At 35.6% G+C, this 21686-nt stretch overlaps 2 protein-coding genes across 19 annotated transcripts in view; one reads left to right on the forward strand and one right to left on the reverse strand.

Moving 5' to 3' along the window:
* Positions 1 to 18745, forward strand: part of LOC136849030 (sphingomyelin phosphodiesterase 5-like) — a 77219-nt gene extending 58474 nt beyond the window's left edge. For 9 of the 15 annotated variants that reach the window (XM_067121906.1, XM_067121912.1, XM_067121909.1 and 6 more), the window contains 8 exons: positions 781 to 895; positions 1725 to 1869; positions 2572 to 2632; positions 4820 to 4932; positions 7940 to 8010; positions 9096 to 9246; positions 11000 to 11208; positions 15463 to 16202. In XM_067121906.1, the coding sequence (XP_066978007.1) occupies positions 781 to 895; positions 1725 to 1869; positions 2572 to 2632; positions 4820 to 4932; positions 7940 to 8010; positions 9096 to 9246; positions 11000 to 11208; positions 15463 to 15684 (1087 nt within the window). In that variant the 3' untranslated portion in view covers positions 15685 to 16202. Of the gene's footprint in view, positions 1 to 780; positions 896 to 1724; positions 1870 to 2571; positions 2633 to 4819; positions 4933 to 7935; positions 8011 to 9095; positions 9247 to 10999; positions 11209 to 15462 lie in introns of all 15 variants that reach the window. The other 6 variants (XM_067121915.1, XM_067121916.1, XM_067121917.1 and 3 more) reach the window with 1 other exon arrangement.
* Positions 6959 to 21686, reverse strand: part of LOC136849029 (protein tumorous imaginal discs, mitochondrial-like) — a 48969-nt gene continuing 34241 nt past the window's right edge. For 2 of the 4 annotated variants that reach the window (XR_010856203.1, XM_067121902.1), the window contains one exon: positions 6959 to 7655. The gene's annotated coding sequence lies outside the window, so the exon portion shown is untranslated. Of the gene's footprint in view, positions 7656 to 18403; positions 21611 to 21686 lie in introns of those variants that run through there. The other 2 variants (XR_010856202.1, XM_067121901.1) reach the window with 2 other exon arrangements.

The following is a 21686-nucleotide window of genomic DNA, read 5'->3' on the forward strand; positions in this document are numbered from 1 at the left end:
CCATACCGAGTGGCACATAGTCATGTTCTAGCCAGTGTGATGGATGTACATATTTCCCCATTTGTACAGTCTTGCAGTTGATGCATGCACAACCAGCAAATGATGTTAGGACCCTTAAACAATTTTTTTTTATTCCTAGAAGCTTGTTGCATTGTGTTGATGACCTTACCTATTGTAACACCAGTCTTCACAAGTTCTAGGAGGGAGAAGCAGATTGAACATCCATTAAGTGGTTCTTCATGAAATAAATTTGCACAGAAATGATCAGCATGGTTGAGTGAAAACTTAATTTAAATATTAGCAGCATGGTTGGAAGCAGGTAAAAGGAATAAATGAAAAAGAAAAAAAAGTTCAGCTTGAGGCCTGAAGAATATGGAAGAGGATATTTATTCCTGGCTACAGTGTACTGTGCACTGTATATATTTTTTATAAAAGTTTTGTGATGCATACAAATATATGTAAGTTGTGTGGAATTCATTCTAAGTTTCTCAATTCAAATTTTTTTATAATTTCTGGATCTAGTGCATTTTAGTCAGGTGTCTTTCAATTTTTTTCCACATGGAAGTTAAACATCAAGAGTATGTTGAATAGGGACAGTTCAATGATATTGCCATTGGTAATTTTTTGTATGTGAGATATTACCTTAATTCTAAGCTTTTTCTGTGGAATATATATGTTTTATGTACAGTATAGATGAATAGTGCTCCTAATTGTTTTTGTAGATTTTTTTAGTAATTATAGATTTAAAAAAAAATATTACTTTGTATATGGATTTTTCAGGAGTGTATATTGGCGTTCAGGAGAAATAGGAAAGAGGCTCTTAAATCAAGACTCATCTTTAAACAAGCAAAATTTGTCACCGAAAGTTTCCCGTGAAAATGTTATTTTGACTGAAGTAAGTTTATAGATTTTTTTTCCATTATTACATCTTACTTCATGTGTACTCAAAAGTTGTTTCTAGAAAAGAGAGAGTGAGCTACTAGATATGATTTTTTAAACATGCATATAGAGGGGCATCATAATCAACCTTAGTAGTGAGACATTACCATTACTACATTATCTCAACAGACAAAGCATAGTTGTATTTGTTGCATTTGCACATTCTTTAATTGATTGCTTGTACTGGTACTTGCATGAGATTTTACTTCTAATATTTCTTAATACAGTATTTCATAAATATTTTGTGTATTACACTTTTTCCACATTGGTTGTTTCTGTTCTAACATCTTAGTTACGCTATACAAAACTTATTTTAAAATACTTGTATGAGTGATAAATACATTATAACAGGTCCAGTACACTACCTTGTGTGCTCTACAGGCTCAAAAAAATTCTGCAGACCCAAGTGATAAGCGTCTTCCAACTAAAATGGCCAGAAGGAACAAATTAGATCCACTTGGTGTAATATGCAATATTTATTTAGTAAACAAATTGTATTATCGCACTGCTGGTTTGTAACTTACAAAAACTTCTTCAACTGGGAATGAGGCATTTAAGATAAAGTTAGAAAATTATTCCTATTACTTTTGGGGTCATAGTGTAGGCCCTCCAGTGAGGTATTTATTGTACCTTTTTAAAACTTTACTTGAGATTTTTGTTTACATGCAGAACTTTTTGCACTGTATTTAGATCATTCACAGGTTTGTTAGACTAACATCAGTTTCATTTGTATATTACTTTGCATTTTGCAAAAAACTTTTTTTTTTTTTTTTTTTTTTCCAAAGCTACCAGATGTGGATGTTATAATGCTGCAAGAAGTATTGGAGAGAATATTTGGTTATCAGATGTACAGACTTTTGAGAGACAAGTATCCTTACTGCCTGTATGATGTTGGATGCCACACATTTCTTGGGAATCACGGTGGTCTAGGTATGTTTCTCAAGTTTAACAAATTACAGATTTTTTTGTTTTTTGGAAGCCAGCAAAGTTAATGTTATGTTTCTCCACCTTAAGAATACCAAGGAGTGGGAAGAATTTCAACCTTTCTGTTGCTGTAGTTTATTACATATCCCAAACGGTACGTCAAATCAGTGTAAATTTATCTACTTCATGCTAGAATTCAGAAATAATACATAGGACTCTTATCTGTGCTTGCAAGCCACAGTCTTAATTTTTTTTGTCATTTATTAGTAATATACTGTTAGTGATACACAAGTCATAATAACACAATACAGAAGCTTATGATGATGAAAAAGATTAGCATTAAAATCAATGAAAAATGAAAAATCTTGTTCTAGCAACTCTTTTGTATTGTTGCTGTACATAATTCTTTATTGTATTATTGTGCTTAGTATACCAATAATAATATATGTTATCATTACTGATAATTTGAAAATAAAAAATCCTTTACCACTCCAGAACCTCTTCTCACACACACACTGAAAATCACTGTCCAGTACTGGAGAGAAATTAAATATTTTTTGTAGAATTATATCTTCTGTACACATATATATATGTCTTGCACTGTGTAGTATTTTTAGTTATATTTTTAGTTATAACAAGAAATAAGATTTCAATCACCACAAACTCATTATTAACATATGCCTTATTGTGGTCTTTCACAAATTCTAGAGATATCACCCATGAAAAAGAAGATGGTTTGGTGGATGCCTAGGTCTGATGCTCCAAGCAAGTAAGAGCTTCACTTTTTTGTGCTTGGCCTGTGGCTACTAGCCTTGTATGCCTTGTCTTTCTTTTGCCTTTTATTTCCTTCTTAGTATCCTGTATTCTTGCTAATCAAATCATATTGTTTTATTCCAGTGTTAATATTCTCTTTCCCCTCAGCATGATTGTAATTTTTCCTAGTGTAGATTGTTCTCAGCAGCTGGGGTTTTACTGCCTTGATCTGCCAGATTGGGCGGTAGCTTACCTAGAAGAGATTGTAAGTCCACTGTAGGTTGATTTCTGGGAAATACCTCCTTGGCTGGGCACTGTTATATTTTTTTCAGTGTTCTAGTCTTATTGCTTCTATTTTGAACTTTGGTAAGTTTATGAATAGCATGTTATTCTTGGTTAGTTATATCAGATTACAGTATACTGATAGTTTCTAGGCCAAACACACATTAATGTATTTTGTAGTTTTTGGGGGTACTGTGTGTTTGTTTAGAGAAAGAGGTTTTGATGTTTATCTTTCTCTTTTTTTTTTTCCTTTAACTAACCATGCTAATGTCTGGGTAAATTAGTCTGAAAGGAAGTACATAAATCTCCAGGTTCTCCCAGGATACCATTTAGGGTCGTCATTCCCAGTGCTGTCAGATCTTGCCTAATGGGTAGTGAATAGATCCACCAGAGACATGTCTCATAGCTGCCACATCATCCTACTGACATCTTAATAGAATCAAGAACAACTTGATTCTGCCAGCTGAGGGCATCCTCTTCTGCATTGCATTTTTTTTTCAACAAACTTCAGAATTGGTGTCAAACTGAATTCCTTGCCTAAATGAATGTGTTGTTAAATATTCAATGACCTGACAGTATTGTTAAGGTTGGCTGCTTGAATTACATAATAGTGACAGTAAACTGTCAAACTTATAGTTCCCATCATTTAGGTTGAAATTAGGTACTGCCCTAATGAGGGCAGCCTTAACTATTGTCGTTTACTATGCAATTGTTTGTTTTAAATAACAATTTACTGTTTTGCCAGTCAACACTATGGTTAGTTGATATATTAAAAGAAATAATACACAGAACAGGAAGATTCTTGAGGCTGCTCTCATTAGGGCAGAGCTGTACCTAATTGTAACCTAAATAAATTTAACTATAAGTTTGACAGTTTCTTGTCCTATTATGTAATTCCAGCAGGCAACCTTAACAGTATTGTCAGGTCATTGAATATTTAACAGTTGTTAAAAGTGGCAGTTCAGTAATGACTGAAGGTGGCTATTTATACTTTTTTCTTAACATTTGTAACTTTCCCTTTATTTTATTATTCTGTAATCACTTGAAGAGGAGACCAGTCGGTCTTGAAACTGTAGTGAATTTTAACATTTCTAATGTATTTCCTAAATACAACGGGATTTTATTTATTCTTACAGCACAGGAAGTGTGCTTATCATATTTTCTTGAGTAGTAGTTCATTTCAGACACACCTCAGATACACAGTGTCAGTATCACTCGTCTGGGTCTCCTTTGATTCTGAGGCTTCCAAGTACACAAACAAGGCAACAACCCAGCTGGTTTATTGACTTTTGAGAGCAACTTGGTGTTTTGTAGTTGTATAGATGTCAAGAAGATTGCACAGAACAAAAATATAGTATGGTATTCCAAATTAAAATCTCAGTCTAAGGTTTTAGATAACATATGCCAATTTTTGTTTAGGCTAAGAGCCTGAATATGTTAAGTGAGGAGTAGATTCAGACACAATTTCCAGCATATCAGTGGATGAACTTGCGTCTTGTTTGTATTGTATTAAGTGATGCTATTTGCTTTCTTTATTTCCTGCACTCACGTTCTGCTACCATGTTGATAGATAGTGCTAGTTTACATTTTCTTAGCAGACACCTGACAGTTGTAAACCTTAGTGGATGTAAAATGAAAATTATCAAAATGTGTTGAGATGATGGATATATAGCATATTCTTTAAAGTAACTGAGGTATTATATTGTGCTTAACCCTTTATGCCGTAACCAATGAATGTAAAGAAAAATGCCGAATTATAATCTTGGCCGGAGATTCTTTCATATTAACTTCACAGGCAGAGGTTAATGCTACTAGTGGAATGCTATTTCTGTGTTCATTGTGTATGAACAGATATAAAATTTTCATCCTTGTCATATATGTATTGAATGATTTTGCTACTGAATGTGTTATTCCTTTTCAGGAAGCGGTTTGTTTATAGCATCAAAATATCCAATAAAGAAAGCAGTGTTTCACCCATTTTCGTATGCAAATGGCTATGGCCATTTTGTAAATTTGGGCATATTGATAGCAAAGGTGAGGTATTTTCAGTACTTTTATTTCCATCTTGTATTAAATGATAATAGGGCTGTAAACAAGAATGAGATCTTTGTCATGAGTTATTAGTGATTCCTTATGTAGCAACCTTATGTTTTGTACATATTATGCACAACATAGTTAGCTATAATGCGGTAGGTCCCAGAGCCATATTCTATTGTATGAAATAAGGCTATGTAAGATAAGCAAATGATTTGCTAATTGCATTTTAGCCAAAGATTAGAAAACTCTTCTTATTTTGCCTTGAATTTTTTTTCTGTAGAGCTTTGCAGCATTTATGTTATCAAATTGAATAACATATGAAAAAGAATTGGATATGGAAAACTGAGAAATGAACTAAATTAAAATTTTAACGTATAAGTATCCTGTTGGTATTGAACATACAGTAGTGTAGTTACCTATTCATATTCATAACTCACTTAAAGGAAACTGTCCAAACTTGTTCATCAATCAGTGCTGAAGTGTGGTGAAGGAATGTTATGTTAAAGAGAAGTGTAGAAAATAGGAGGACCAGAAGAATTAAGAATTTTTTGAAAGGTAATCAGATGCCTTGACAGAAATGCCATAATCAGAGGGTATACTATTAGAAGACTTAAATGGCTACCTAGGAACTGACAGAGTTGGTTTTTAGGCTGTGATGAAAAAAGATACCTTTAGAGAAAGAACCCAAGGTGAAGAAGCAGCAGTGTTGTGCTGTCAGAACCAAGGATTAAAGTTTCCAAACACAATACAGTATGTGGGAAGCATGGAGAGGAGTTGATAACATTCAAGAGAGAAATAAAATCATATTGATTTTATGTGATGGTCAGTGCAAATAGCATCAAAGGAAAGGATTGATTTTTCATTTAAAGAATACATATTTCCTTTTGTCTGGGAATTAGCAAGGATCTGTCTTTTGTTAAACTATGACAAGACAGTAAGTTGTTGCATTGTGAGTACCTAACACTTTCTCTTGAGATGATGGAAAAAATGGTCAATAAGCTAACTGTGGCTCAGTGTGTGTTCAGGAACATGCATTCCATTACTGTTTTGTTGGTGTGGATTGAAAAATATCCATGAGTTAATGTGAATACATACTTACAGAAAGATGGCAAGGTATTCTGCATGTAACCGCTGATTGTTAATGCAATCTTTTAGGAGTGAGAAAAACAACAAAGTTAATATATCAGACTTTAAATTAAAATGGTTCCTGTAACTGAATTACATCCTAAAACTAAGAGAAGGCAAAATTCAAAAACAGTGCAGTTCAATAATATAAAATGCTTAAAGGGGGGTTAGTGCCATCAGTGCACCTCACACAGTGCACTGTAGGCAATAACTTCAGGTTCTTTGCAACGTTACTTCAGCCCTAGCTACAACCCTGCAGCATTCCTTTGGCCCCCTAGCTACAACTTCTTTCATTTCTTTTATTGTACCTCTGTTCATTTTGTCTTTCTTCCATCTTCCTTACCACCACCTCCTAACAGTTGTTTCATAGTGCAACTGCAAGGTCTTCCACCTGTTACACTTTTAAAACCACCTTCGCTCTCAATATTCCTTTCAGCGCTGATGACCTCATAGGTCCCAGCACTTGTCCTTTGGCCTAAATTTTATATTCCAATTCCAGTTGGTATGAAAAGTATGGAAAATGGAGTTTGATTGGACAATAGTAAGAGAAATTTCAGAAAATTAATAGAAAATGAATGAAAATGGGTTGTGTGTTAAAACTACTGAAGCAAGCTGGAAAAAAATTTCACAGTTAGCACAACTGACACACTAGAAAGAAAGGAATTTTATTTATTAATTACAAGTAGTTGGAGTTACATAATATGCAAGAACTGTCACTTTTTTTTTTTTTTTTTTTTTTTTTTTTTTTTTTTTAAAGGATATCCAAGGGTGTCTGGGAGAATTCAGCATTGCGAATACAGCTAATTTTAAATGGTGTTTGTGTCATGATGTAGGGGCTTTTTATTTGACACAGTTGGTGCAGAATGATGGGAACAGATTCAGAGGTTAAAGAAAACTCTTTTCACCTATCCTAATTTATTAACCTTAATACTGTATTACAGTGGCCTGAAGACCTTCAAACAGAACCTTATCCTAATTTACATTTGCCACAGTTTATCAATTATCATCTTTCAATACTTAACCTAACTTATTTCCTACTTACCACTAAAGTTTATCAAAACAATCTTCCTATACTTAACTTAGCCTAACTTAATACTACCAATAGTCAAAATATTATCAACAAATCTCCAACTCAGGCGTATGTCCCAAAATAGTTCCTTATCTTCTCAGCACTTCATCTCAGAATAATCCAAGATAATCACGAAAGTCAACACACAATTTTGGGATCATTACAGAGTTTATTTTAGTTATGACATCCAAGCTGAGGGCAGAAACTACTTTGGAATTTCTTCATGCAGTCTTTTTCTACACAAAAACCCTTCTCTCCTTCCAAATGAGAACCTGAGATCTCATTCACAACAAAATCAGCCTACAGATCGTAAAGCACTTTCTCTAACCCGAATCCCATTTAGGACAGTCACTGTCTTAAGTAACTGACATAATAACTTCACACTGTGGAACTTGAAAATGGTTTGGTCACACCAACTGTTTGACTGCTTTGGTAGTTGCCAATGTCAATTTCCTATTCCAGGTAAAGCCTCTTCTGGTTCAGGTGAAGGGAAGCCAATTGCTCTACCCTATCACACTCAAGCAAACTGCAAATAAAAAAGAAAAAAAAACATGAAAACATACATCAGACATTCATAACAAAAACACAAAATAAACATGATAAAAAAACATCACAACAACAAAAAAAAAACAGTCAATTCACACAAACCATCATCATACAAACTCAAACTTAGCCTGCCACAATGAAACAAAGATTATTTGTTGGTTTTATTGTGTACTTTATTTGTAAATATTTCATTTAGCACTTGCACACAGCTTTTATGGAGATAATGTACCGTATTAATAGATTTTTTTCCCCTATTTCAGCTAGATCTTGGTCTTGTGGTGAAGAATGGGAAAGAACTACATGCAGTTGGCTACTTTGCTGATATGCATGCACAGGTATCTTCATCTCATAAGAATATTTGACTTTTTAAGTATTTAGTTGTTCAGTGGTGTGTGTTCACTATATAGATTGGGTATACTTTAAAAATTTTCAGTAAGAATGTTTGAGTTCCCAAGCATTTTTGGTCCATATAGTGTCAGTCAGCCTGAAGGAAAAAAGGAAGTAGTACTAACAGACAGTACAGTACAGTACAGTTACATCACTGAATTTCCAGCACTCTTGTTTTGCAAAACCTTGTTGAATTACCCATTTGGCTAGAAGTATGCCTCTGATTTTCTGAAATACTATATACTGTACTGTAATTGAAAATATTCTGAGATTGGTGCATAAATCTTCTAACACTTGGATTTTCAGGCTTTTTCTTCAGAAAGTTTACTTTTTTCCAACTAGTAGGTGACACTTTGGAACTCTGGATTTATTGGAGTGTTTTATTTTAGCATTTTCTTGTAGTGTTTGCTATTGTGTATTCCAAGTTAAGTATAGCATTACATATGAATTAAGTTATAAAGAATAATATTAATAAAATCTGTTCAATGATTAGCTTAAGGAAATTGTAATTTATCATGCCACAAACTAGTCACTCATGTATAGTCTCCATTTATGGTCTGACTGTCCCAGGCACTGCCAACTCTAGTGTAATAGACCAAAGAGCAGTAGTACATTAGTCCTTTGCAGGTATTCCATGAATGCATAGTTGCTAGCCAACCAATTGCCTCGCTTTTCACATGTCTTCTGTGCTGTATGTAGAGCAGTGGAAGTTCCCCAGATTTTAGATATTATTGGTATTGCTTACACTCATTTAAACATTTGATTCAGCCTATTTATTAATTTTGTTTCTTGAAACTAACTCAACTCTTTCCTTTTGACTAAATTAATAAACTGGATTTCCTATTCGCCAGCTATTGGGCTTGCAGCACCTTTCAGGTGATTATTAGCAATGATATGTATTAGAGTACATTATACTGGATACTACTATAGATTTATATATATCCATACTTGATATTATGTGTTTATTTTATATTTCCAGGCTTTGATTGTCATCTCAAAACATTTCATTAAAATATGATCTCTGTATTTACAGGCATTTCAAGGAAAAGATAAGGTTGTAGCTCATCAGTTGCAAGAAGCAGAGAAGTTAGTGAAAAGGTTTATTGAGGATACAACGGTAGAAGATGAGTTGGTTGTGTGCACAGTCTTGGGAGGAGACTTCAACTGTGATAATATGTCACCAGGTCTGTGATATGTTCAGTGTATACCTGTACTTTCATTTATGGATATTTATCAAGTGATACACATATGCATAGGATTTTAAAATTCTTTATGTACAGTTAGATATAACAGTATGTCTGTGAGCAACAAGCACTAAAACTTTATTGATAAAACTTTTACATATGAATTCACAAGTATTTTTGTACACAGTACATTATACATGTACTGTACTTGAAATTTTTTTTACTGTATTGGCCAGTCTATAAAACGACTTTAAGAAGAATGATACTAACCTGAAATGACCCTGTGTCCAATAGGCCAGTGCCACCAGTGGCAGCCTTTTAGATAGTGGTCAGGGTAAGGTGTAGATATCTTTAATTCACATAACCCAAATATTTACTTTGTGTTAGTAATACTATTTTAAAACAACACATTTTGTATTGTGCAAAGTAATGTAAAACTTCTTGCACATTTATTGCACATGTAAAATAAGGGCTAGGCTTAAAACTCTTGGTCAAACTTCAAAATATTTCGGTAAACATAACCAACAGAAGACAGGTACCTTTTTTTTAATCACACCCACTTCTCACTTGGGTACTTCTCACTTGGGTACAACTTTATTTTACAGTGTTTTGTATTTGCAACAATGGTTAAGGTTGACTGTCCAACTATTTACTTATTTATGACATATGTTTTGGCAGTAATGAATACTGAGGTGAGAGGTGAGCAAAATGCGGGTTAAAAATGGCATGAAATTTATCATTTGAGGGTTTCATAACTTAGTTGTCCTTTTACTGTGCTGTGATAAAATATAATTTTGCACTATCTTATTTACATTTTTGTACACAATAACCAACATTCAATAATCCAAGTTTCTACCAAACCTTGAAATATACAATACACTAAATTGAGAGTCAGTCAAGGATCATAAGATTAAGCTGATCCTGTTGATCTCAGGCATCTCTTGCACGTTCTGTTTGAAAATGCAACATTCATGTTTATAAGTAATTCCTTTTTCTTGTATATGGTAGCATTAATATTTAGAAATAAACTGTTTTGTATGTAGATGTACATATTTGTGGTTAGCTAAGCATTTGGTATTGCAGTTAGAAATTTGTTCTAATGAAAGTAAAAAATATTTGTGCAAATGGAAAACAGTCTTGGTGCCCCTTATACACTTGCACGTGTCTGTGGATATGAAAATCCTGTACTTTACAATCCTTAGAATAAATGAAATTTATCCTTCTGTATAGAACATGCAATTCATGATTAAACAAGAACTTGACAGTAATTTGCCCAAAATAAAATTGACAAAAATAACGTATGTAAATGGAGGTCATTCAGATGAATAGGCTAAGCCATCTTTCGACTGGCACCTACAAGGCTCCTAACATTTGCACTATTATGGAAAAAAAAAATTTAAGTTAGATGTGTAGTAGCTTGTGAATACAAAAAAGGAAGTTATATTCTGTAATTAAATAAGAATTCTTTGTATGAATGGCCATTGGTACAGGTAGGCCCAGTTCAAATGATATATCAACATAAGGCAAGGTATCTTATGATAGGACATGGTAGACTAGTATGTTAGTCTAGGCTTGAAGGTTAAGATTTCTGTGAAAGATTCTGTCATTTATAGGTTTGGAAGCTGCATATTGATAAGTAACTGTAGAAAGGTAGATTTGAAATGGGATCAGCTAGTCCAAGGAATTATTTATCATGTTTGTAAACTTTACTGTGTTTTACATACATGCCAGTAATTGTACACTGTTATTTCAGGGGATGAGGCAACACAAAATTCACCGATTTGGGATCAGTACGAAGACCCATGCAGAGAACGTGCAGGAGAAGATAAACCATGGACAATTGGCACAGAACACAGACAACCAAAGATGAATCATCCATTTGTCCAAGATAGTCATGAGTTTCGCAGAATTTTATTGGATGATGTACAGCGTAGATATTTCATTCTTGATGCAGATGTTCAGGTAAAGTTGTATATTTAAGGTTTCTGCTGAATACATTACATAATTAAAATCTGATTATGGTGTTATTGATTCTGAATACATCTATTTTGTAAACATCAAGTTAGGTCTTCTATTAAGTGCGCAGCACATAAATATATCTAAATGTTGTCTTAAAGGAAACCTAGTGAACTTGCATCATCAGAAAAGGCTTATGATAAACCATTCCACTTAGGAAATTGTTCCAGTATATGATATTTCTTTAGCCCCATAGTTGGGGGTGGTTGGTGCCATCAGGACACCTCATTCCTTAACTGTACCTCCATTTATATTCTTCTTCCATTTTACTTTCCACCCTCTCTTAACAATTGATTCATAGTGCAACTACAAGGTTTTCCTCCTGTTACACTTTTAAAACCTTTTTGACTGTCAATTTCCATTTCAGTGCTGAGTGACCTTATAGGTCCCAGCACTTGGCCTTTGACCTAAATTCTGTATTCTATTGTTCTCCAATCTTTTTTTTTTTTTTTGTGTAGTATGACTTTAGGGAGAGTTTTTTACCACATGCAAGAAACCTTAGACATAGGTTTTTGAGTCTTAAAATAATCTGGATCCTGTCATTGCTTGACCATATATATTCAGCATCCAGGAGTGGTGTCCATTTTCCTTATAAGGGAATGATTTAGGTGTTTTTCTTCGTTCTTTGAGGTTATAATAGCATTTTTAATCTTAATAACAGCATAGTAAGTCACCTGAACAATTGCTGGCATCAACTTGTCAGGTAGATTCCTTAGGAAGTCACTGCTTAAGAATCGAAAGGCACTCGATATGATAATCAGTCACTGAAATATATCAGTATATCCACAGTATGATCTTATGTATCTCAGATTTCTGCCTTTTGTCTGACCTCCAAGAAATTTGCCCTAAATAGAAAGGTCAATATAATTTATAGCAAACATGTGAAGTATGGGAATCTTGGTCTGACAAATGTTTTAATCCATCATGGGGGCAAAATATGATCTCATCAACTCCCAGTCTAATAGAACTTCCTTGCCTCTCCCCTCTGTCTCATTCTTATAATGTGACGTCCAGAGATAAGATTGTCTTACAAAGAGAGTCAGTCACAATCAACCTTATTCATAGTATTTGACTTACCCCAAAGAAAAAGCAGAAAAACTGAGAAATGATTTCATGCTGCTGCACTCTAACCCTTCAGTAGTTAGTAACTACATTCTTTTGCATGTCTAAGTTGTGTTAAGATAGTGAGAATTCTCCTCATCTTGTCTCTTTAGTTGGGATAATCTAACACTTATGTTAATTTTTTTTATTCATTTTCTTCAATTTCTTGCAGTCCACGAATTCTCCTCAGCTTGCTCCTGGAGTTTGTTCCTGCTGCCTGAATGATGTAGCTTGTTCCCATTGAATTTTTTATTCATACAGTATTCTCATTTTCTTGTTGTTATTATACATGCAATTAAAAGAAAGGAGTATTTTCATATATATAACTTAACAAGTAATTACATAGCTATACTTTCTACTCGCGTGGCAATTGAAAATGTGAAGTTCGCGACAGCTGTTTATTTGTTTATAGTGTAGGTAACTACCCCGTCCTCTATTGGGAAACAATAGGTACAATGTAACAGTGATGGTCACTTCTTTTCTGCCAGCTTCGACGTCAAACATCGGATGTTTTGGTGGTTGAATTTGAGGTTTTTTCTTCGCATTTCTCAAGGATTTGGTGAAGTACTGATTATTTTGGTAGCGGTTCAGCTTAGCTAAGTGGATTTTTTGCAATTTCTTTTTTGTGATGTCTGGTTCCAGTTCATTAAGTATTAGATATTGTAGAGAGGGTTGCAAGACCCAAATGACCAAAGTAACCTACGTAGTCATACGATCTGTGCAAAATGTAGAGGACAAGAATGTTCAATAGATCTCACTTGCGCTGAATGTGATGGATGGGATGAGAAGAAATGGAAGGTTCTTAGGTCTCCTTTGGATAAATTAGATAGAGAAAGGAAGAGGAAGGCAGCTGTTAGAGCTGAAAGTAGAGCTCAGAGTGTTCTGTCACTAACATTCAACTCACAGACTGTAAAATTCCTTCTTCTCCTGCCCTTGTTTTATCCCCCATCCTTAGTCCTCCTAATAATTCTCCATCAACTCCTATTCCTGGCTTCCATGCCTCTAAACCCGATGCCGTAGATCTGGTAGTTAGTGCTGTGTCAGGGTTGGGTGAATCACTTAAGGTCCTTATGGGCGAAGTGCAAAGTATTAAACAAGTGCCAGTGCAAATGCCAGTGTCAGTGACAGTGGAGGAGGTGGTTGTCCGTCCCTCTGATGCTCCCAGACGAAGGTCACTGTCACACCCCTGATCCTGGGAGTAGATATACGGAGCTCCAAAGGAGGTTAGCTGGGCTTGCCCACAGGCAGTTGTCCCCTCATCCGATTCAGTTTTTTTGTGGTTTTAACAGCTGTTGGAAAGGTGTCACAGTTAGCACCCACCAGTTATTGTCTGACTCTGATAGTGACTCCAGTGTGAATAAGAGGCGTTTTTGCCACTTACTGGGAGAATCTCCCCCTTGAAGAGATATCATGGCAGGGAGGCCATTCCCATTTTATCGAAGTGTGCTAGAGACTGTTCTGCTAGCCCACAACCAGGTTACAGTACTTGGCGCAGCCCTGTTCACCATTCACCCAAGCATTCTCCTGCAGAACCTCATTACTCAAGCTGCTAAGTGCTCTTATAAGAAGCACTCTTCTTCTTCTGGGCACCCACATGAGTGGCCAGGTTGTTCCCCAGAGAGCCTCACCTGTCTTGTACTCCAAAGCGCCCGCAGACTCCAGAGCACCCACCTCACTCCCCTCAAGTACTGTGTTTACATTAATATTAATATTTGAAAATTAGCAAATCATTGTAACATGTGCATACACAAAAGAATATTTTATCACTGTTGATGCTTGGGACGAACATTTTTCAAAAGACAAAAATACACTTTACAGTACATACTGGTTACTGTATTTTGCTGTTTACATTAATATTACAGTACGGTACTGCAATCAGTACAGTAAATAATTTTTTATCATACATGTATTCATTCATGAAAATACTAACATAAAAATACGTATGCAGATCGCCATGACGTCAGCAAGCCTACCGTTTCGTTTGTATGTACGTATTGTACAGTATGTACTAACATTGTTCTGCAAACTACCCATGTATTTTAGATATGCTCTAAACTCATCCGAAAACACTTTACTGTACTATAATATCATTTCAAAACCATCTTACAAAACACAAGAAAATCAATAACATTCACTGTTGTGCAGTACACGATGCATAGTTGGCCATACATACCCTCACAAAGTTCTCTGTAAGCGATAGTATGTACCTATATGTTTTTTATGGCTAACTTTGTAAGATTACTTTGAAATATTAAATTTATTTTATGATGATAAAATAGGCAGTTATATGCATTTTTATAGGTGGGTCTTTGGTGTCTGAACTATCTAAATAGCCAGTTATAAGCATTTTTAGAAGAGGATACCAGTAATGAGAATTTTTGCTTAACGTGGGTGGTTGTGGTCTCTATCCCCCATGATTACTGGGGACCCACTGTACTCCCTTTCAGTAGTAAGCCATTCCATTACCAGTGACCTATATCTCATAATTATACTATTTGCTTTTTGCCAGTTGAGGTATTGGATGCATTTTTCCAAGTGCCTATCAGTGACATAAAGTGAAGTCACAGATAAGCATGTAGTATGTCTACCTCCACCAGTGATTTAGAAGCCTTCAATAGACCAGCATGAGTTAGTCACAACATTAATATCAATTAACATGACATTCATCCTGTTTCAGAGGAATTTTAGGTCTCATTTGAGACTGAAATACATAGCACACCTAAAGGCAGGCCACAAGGCTACTGATACCCACCAAATTGCTCTTCAGTGTCTTTACAAGTGGACCTTTTTTAAAAGTTGCTTTGCTTACTGACAATCCACATGGCTGCAAAGACACTGTTGCTTACTTCTAATGGCAATTGCTTTATTTCAATATTTCTCATTGAAAGATAAGTACAGTTGGATGCCATATATGGAATAGTAGTTCTTCCCATGTATTATTAAACCTATATAAAAAACCACGTGTCTTTTTGCTAAAAATCCAGCTTGTAATGTCATAGCATGTGCAATTGCAATGAACACAAGAAAGTAAGCTATTCACTTACATAATCTGTAATGGGGTTTGACCAGAATTTTATTACTATTTTTTTTTTTTTTCAGGAGCAAACGATGGAGCTTATGACATGTGGCCCAAAACCAGATAGTAATGGCAATGTGACGGCTACCAAGTGGGGAGGTCGACGAAGAATTGATCATCTCCTTTGTCATAAAGAGAGTTTGCTCTCTCCTACAGGTTTTTGGTTCAGTACAGTTATTGCAGGTCTAACTGATCACATCCCAGTAGTTCTTATGCTAGAACTGACTAAAGAGCATTACGATTAGACTAGTTGCTTGAATTTTGAATGTAGTTTCCATCCATGTAAATAATGCTTAATATGATTATAACTGTAGCTCATGTTTTCAAGTGCAGTGAATAGATTTGATATTAAAGAAAAATTTATCATATTTGATGGCATACAAGACCCCTTTCTTTTTGAGGAATATTATGAAAAAATGTTTAAATATACAGCATAGTATTTAAGGGGCATGCCGACTGCCAGATTTCGAGGAATTATCAAATTGTAGTTCTTAACAGTTTACAACTCTTTTATATCTAAATAAACATAATCTGAAGTGTTAATGCTAAAAAAATGTTTTAGATTGATTTTTTGACAATATTAATCTCTAGTATGGCACTGTGGATGACAGATTGCAAAAATACTTGTAAAAAAGTCTGTATGACTAATTCTGGATAGGTGCAAGTGACTTATAGACCCTGTTTATTTATAAAATAAACATAACTTGAAGCATTATTACCAAAAAAAAAAAAAAAATGTTTGGTTCATGGACAATTTTGTTCATTGCTTGTCAAAAAGTTAAAAAAAACTAGTACACAAATACTGGTCCCCCAACTAAAATATCCCATACTCTCTAGCGTTAGCGTTAAAGAAAACTGTTTATAATGATAGTACAGGGATAACTCACTCAGGATGTCTTTATTGTCTCAATCGTTGAAAGTCCAAAAATTTGTATGTTTTGCTGTTTTCTGAAAACTTACTTTTTTAAAACTAAATGCTTATTTCTCCAAGATGATTAACCAAATTCATTGGAACTTACAGATTGTAGTATAACTATACAGTATATCTTTATTTTGGTGCTAGGAAAATCGTTTTTTAGAGTAACATGTTTTTTGCATATTTTTGAAAAATGCCTTGATTTTTTCATCTGTAAAAAAATTAACCTAAGAGGTCGAAATTCTAAATTTCTCAACGAGGGAATTTTTAGTATTACAATAGTTGTAGAATAAGTGGTAAAAATTTGAAGCAAGTCCCTTCAATCATAAGGTAGAAATAGTAATTTACTTTATAATGGGGCCTTATGACTAGTAATTTACTTTATAATGGGACCTTATGACATTGCACTCCCCTTAAGCATTTAGATTTTTAAAAATGAATAGCTAATGTAGATTATGAATGAAAAACATTCAACTTTTTCATTTAAAAGGAAGTGTGGTTTAGTTAAAAGTATTCTCAAAGGTTGCAGTCAGCTGTTGAGAAATTTACTAATACGGCTCTTATTTGACAGGTGATTCATCTCTTGTTATCAAAGGAAAATACTGCTTGTCATATCAGTAATTTATAAATTAAATTTTAGAGGGTAATGTCATTTAACACCTCTATCTTGTTGGGCTAGTGTGAATTTCAGTCTGGACAGGAAATACAGATGCATTTAGCAGCCACTACAGTAATTACATACTGTCACCTGTTTCATATAAACATCCGGTGATTATTTTTTTAATCTTCAAAATCAGTTAGTGTGTGCCTGAACCTGACTGATAATGTTTTGGTCTTTAGTATATACACAGTAGATTGGAAAAAATATGAAACAATAAATTAATACAGTATTAATTGCAATGATAAGTATGAAAAAGTGATGACCAGCTTTGCATGGTTGATTTTGATGATTATTTTTAGTCTACACATACTTTTATGTTGTACTTAATAAGACTGGTTTGACATATGCAGTAAGATTTGAAGTAACAAACAGCTCTCATTAGCACACGTTACCAAGCTTTAGTCCCTACTTTTTATTTTGATATTAGTGTGATACTGTTTAGTGCAGGCTGTTATCTTTTAGGTCTTTTATTTTTTCAATCATTCTTTGTCATTCCCTTTCATCTCATAGGGCCGAATCATCCAGCCTTCTTTCCTACAAATCAAGTTGATTTGTAGAACTAATGCTTGGTAATATGAGCTAATGAGAGCAATTTGTTACTATAAATTTTATTGTACAACTCAAAGCAATTTTTTGTGCTCATATCTTTGTTTGAAATTTACAAAAACTTTTTATGCTTTTCATATCTCTGTTTTTAATTTGTAAACTTTATTTAAGATCAGGTATACACTATGACTAATGTATGAACTTATCAAGCCAAAATTTTAAGTTCCTCTAAAAACCATAGGATATTTTTTTTGTGTAAAAACAAGACAAATGTTGTAAGTCTCAGACATACATTGATAGTAACAAGCAAAACAGCTCGGAAATAGTTATGGCTTAGCAGTCATGAGCTGGATGGTGATTAAGATATTCATTGCAATTCCTTTTATAATTATAGCCTTGTCACCTGTCATTTCCGTTTATATGGTCCTTTGAGAATGAAGAGCAACTAGCTATCAAAAAATAGCCGTGGACTTGCACAGAAACCTGTTTTTGGTAGCTGCTGTGAGTCCTTCCATTGCCACAATATTTGAAATTTTGTGGAATAATTTTTGTCAGTTGATGTTATATACTTATTTTTGTCAAATAATCTTTTTGTCTGTATTTGCTCTCTTTTTGGTAATTTTCATGCAACCTGTAGATATAATATTCAATGGAATCTTGCTTAAAAAAAAATGACCACTGGCTTTTAGACTTGTTTTATATGACACCTGTGCAATCTTCATTACCAACTGACAGATCAAACCATTATTTTGAGGTCAGTACAGTATTATTTGTTAAGAATATTACTTCTACAAATACAAATTTGTTAATATACCATAAGTATGAAAAGTATATATCTAGCACTCCTTCATCAAACTTTTATTACATCATAATGTACTTTCATTAATGCTATCATGTATTTTCAGTGAGTAAAGCACAGTACCTGAGTACTTTATAATTATGTAAGTGCTTGGAACATTGTAGATGGTTGTATACACTTAAGATAAATTGTAACAATTATGCTGTAGAGTACTTCATTACTGTAAGTGTCTTATATTTTATGGTATTTTTTATGTGATTCGGTGATTTACATCTACAAATGCTGTTATATTTCTTCTGACTACTGTACATATTACTTTCTACTTCAGGTTTTACTTCAAATCTATTTGGTTGTATATCCTTTTCATTAAATGATACATTTTTATTAGTCCAGATTTATTAGAAATCCAGATGCCAAGGTAAAAGGAGTGACGAGTAAAATTTTTTTGTAATAACTACGAAATTGTTAAAAACCAACATTTTGGTTAGGTTATATAAGCAACTATGTAAAGTTTAAGGTAGTCCAATAAATCTGATTTGTTCCTACAGGGATACCACATTGCCTTTCATATCTGGAGTATCATCCAGCATGATTTGTACAGCCACTGAATCTTGAGAACTCCATTTGGATTCATCTATTAAGTTAATGTCTGCCTTCTCCATTGAGAGGCTTATCTGGTGTTATTAGGAGAGCATGAGTAGGAGGGAGCAAAGGCCTGGCATGCCCCCCTCTCATCTCTGGGAGAGGTGTAGGTTGAACCTCTGGGGATCCTTGAAGTCCTGAGGGACCTGCTCCTCTGGAACCCCTTCAGATGGAGCTGGAGCAAAATTTTCCAGTGATAATTTCACTTATTCATGCAGTAATCTCAGGAAAGTGACTTCAGCTTCTGCCCTGCCCATGATCTTGACTTCAGAGCAGATTGTAGGCTCTGTTCCAGAGGCAAGATCGTCAGTTAGGTTGCCATAATCGCAGTTATCTTATGGTGTTTTGGTGGAGGTGAACTCCCTGATCTGAAGTCCCAGGGGTTTCCTTTGCTGTTAGCAGATTGAGCAAACTTCTTCCTGCGCCTCTTACACACCAGCAGAGTTTCCATACAATGGAGAATGCAGAAACTTGGCTCTCCATCTGGATGTTTTAGTCTGAAGACTGACAAGTAACCCCCTTCCTAAGAGGCACTGTCAGGAGGGCATTTGCCTTCAACGCTGCAGAGTCCAATTCCTTGGAATCTGTAGCAGTAGCTTTGGTGCAAGCAGTGTCCTGGTTAGAGTTAACTGACTACTTCTCACAACTACTCTGACTTGGTATGAAAGGACCATGTTCATGAGGTTGATGGTGTGGGGTGGTAGAGGTCTTACCTACCCACCTTACCTACCAAGTGACCAACTGGTGGGAAACCTGGTCCTGTGAAGGAGATTGCTCTCTCTATTTCTTCACCAGGTGTTTGGAGACAGCAGCCTCTTGCTGTGAGATAATTTGGTGTTGGGTTTGCCACTTACTTTTCTTAAGAAAGGTAGATGCAGCAGTTGAGCTTCACTGGAAGACTCTTGGTACGCACTGTTCACCTGTGCAAAGGCCCTTAAACGCAAAAAAGCGAAGGCACCTGCTGCTAAAAACGCAAAAAAGCGAAGGCACCTGCTGCTAAACCTGTAAGTCCAGTGAAAGCCTTCAAGCTTGGTGTGCAGAAGCAGCCCCAGCTTCAGAAGCCCAGACAGGATCAGCAGTTTTCTTTCTCTGCTAGGAAGGGCAGGGCTTCCTAAACGGCAGGGAGCTGAATATACCCCACTGGGTATATTTGGTGGATTTCACTCGCGAAGGAAACTGCTGATTTAATGTTAGATTCCATCAGAGAAGCTGACTTCATGATTGCAATAGATGACCTTCAGGATGCATAATCTCAGCTACCCATCAATCAAGGACTCTCAGACTCTTGTCTGCAACAAGATGGTGTGCTTTGGACTAGCAACAGCTCCTCCAGGTTTCACTCGGGTATCTACCACAAAGATCACCTTCTAGCATTTTGTCACAACATAAGGATTGTGACCAATTGGTGGAAGCCCAATTTCATCCCCAAGCACTAGATGAATTATCTAGGTATGCCTCTGGACATGGTAACTGTGAGAACCTTCCTGGTGGGCTTGCATCTGGACAATTTCAGGGTGGTAGTGGCATGGCTTCTGTGCGCAGCTACTTCCCTTAAGGTGTCCAGATGTGAGCCCCACTGGGAAGGCTCTCTAATTGCAGTGCTGTGTCCAGAAGCATACCCAGATAATTTATCTGCCTCTTGGGGTACAATCGGACTAACGCCAGGTGTTCAGGATTCCTATGTTATGACAAAATGCTGGAAGACAATCTTTGTCTCTGTGCTTTGGACTAGCAGCAGCTCCTCAGGGTTTCACTCAGGTATCTACCACAAAGTTCACCTAGCATTTTGTCACAACATAAGGATTGTGACCAATTGGTGGAAGCCCAATTTCATCCCCAAGCACTAGATGAATTATCTAGGTATGCCTCTGGACATGGTAACTGTGAGAACCTTCCTGGTGGGCTTGCATCTGGACAATTTCAGGGTGGTAGTGGCATGGCTTCTGTGTGCAGCTACTTCCCTTAAGGTGTCCAGATGTGAGCCCCACTGGGAAGGCTCTCTAACTGCAGTGCTGTGTCCAGAAGCATACCCAGATAATTTATCTGCCGCTTGGGGTACAATCGGACTAACACCAGGTGTTCAAGATTCCTATGTTGTGACAAAATGCTGGAAGACAATCTTTGTCTCACAGATGTTCCCTGGAGGAAGATAGAATCAACCAATTGTCCAAGTACCCACGGACTGAGAAATACATTTTGCATTGGCTTCAGCTGAGGGTTTGGGGAATACCCAAGTGAAGCCCTGAGGAGCTGTTGCCAGGTCATAGCACAGGGCCGTCAGCTGGAACACCATCTTGTTTGCAGATAAAGCAGAAGTTACTCCTGAGAGCCCTGATGGACTGGTATTTGAAATTTTACATCCTGAAGGTCTATCAAAATCATGAAGTCGGACAATCTCATGGAACCTTAACACTGAATGAGGAGTTTCCTTTGTGAATGAAGTCTTCAGTGCTGAAAAGTCAATGACTGGTCTCTCCCTTCCCTAGATGCCTTTTCTATCATCACTGCTTTGAACAGCATGGCTTGTCTTATCTTGTTTGGCACTCAGATGGGTTGTTCCTGTTCATGCTGAAGATTACTCCATATGAAAGGCTCTGGTTTATATACCTAAGAAAAATACAAATTGCTTAAAAAATGTTATTTTAGTGTAAGCTATCACACCACCACCATATGAAAGGGATAC

Source organism: Macrobrachium rosenbergii, chromosome 20, assembly GCF_040412425.1.
Source record: "Macrobrachium rosenbergii isolate ZJJX-2024 chromosome 20, ASM4041242v1, whole genome shotgun sequence".
NCBI classification, from domain to species: domain Eukaryota; kingdom Metazoa; phylum Arthropoda; class Malacostraca; order Decapoda; family Palaemonidae; genus Macrobrachium; species Macrobrachium rosenbergii.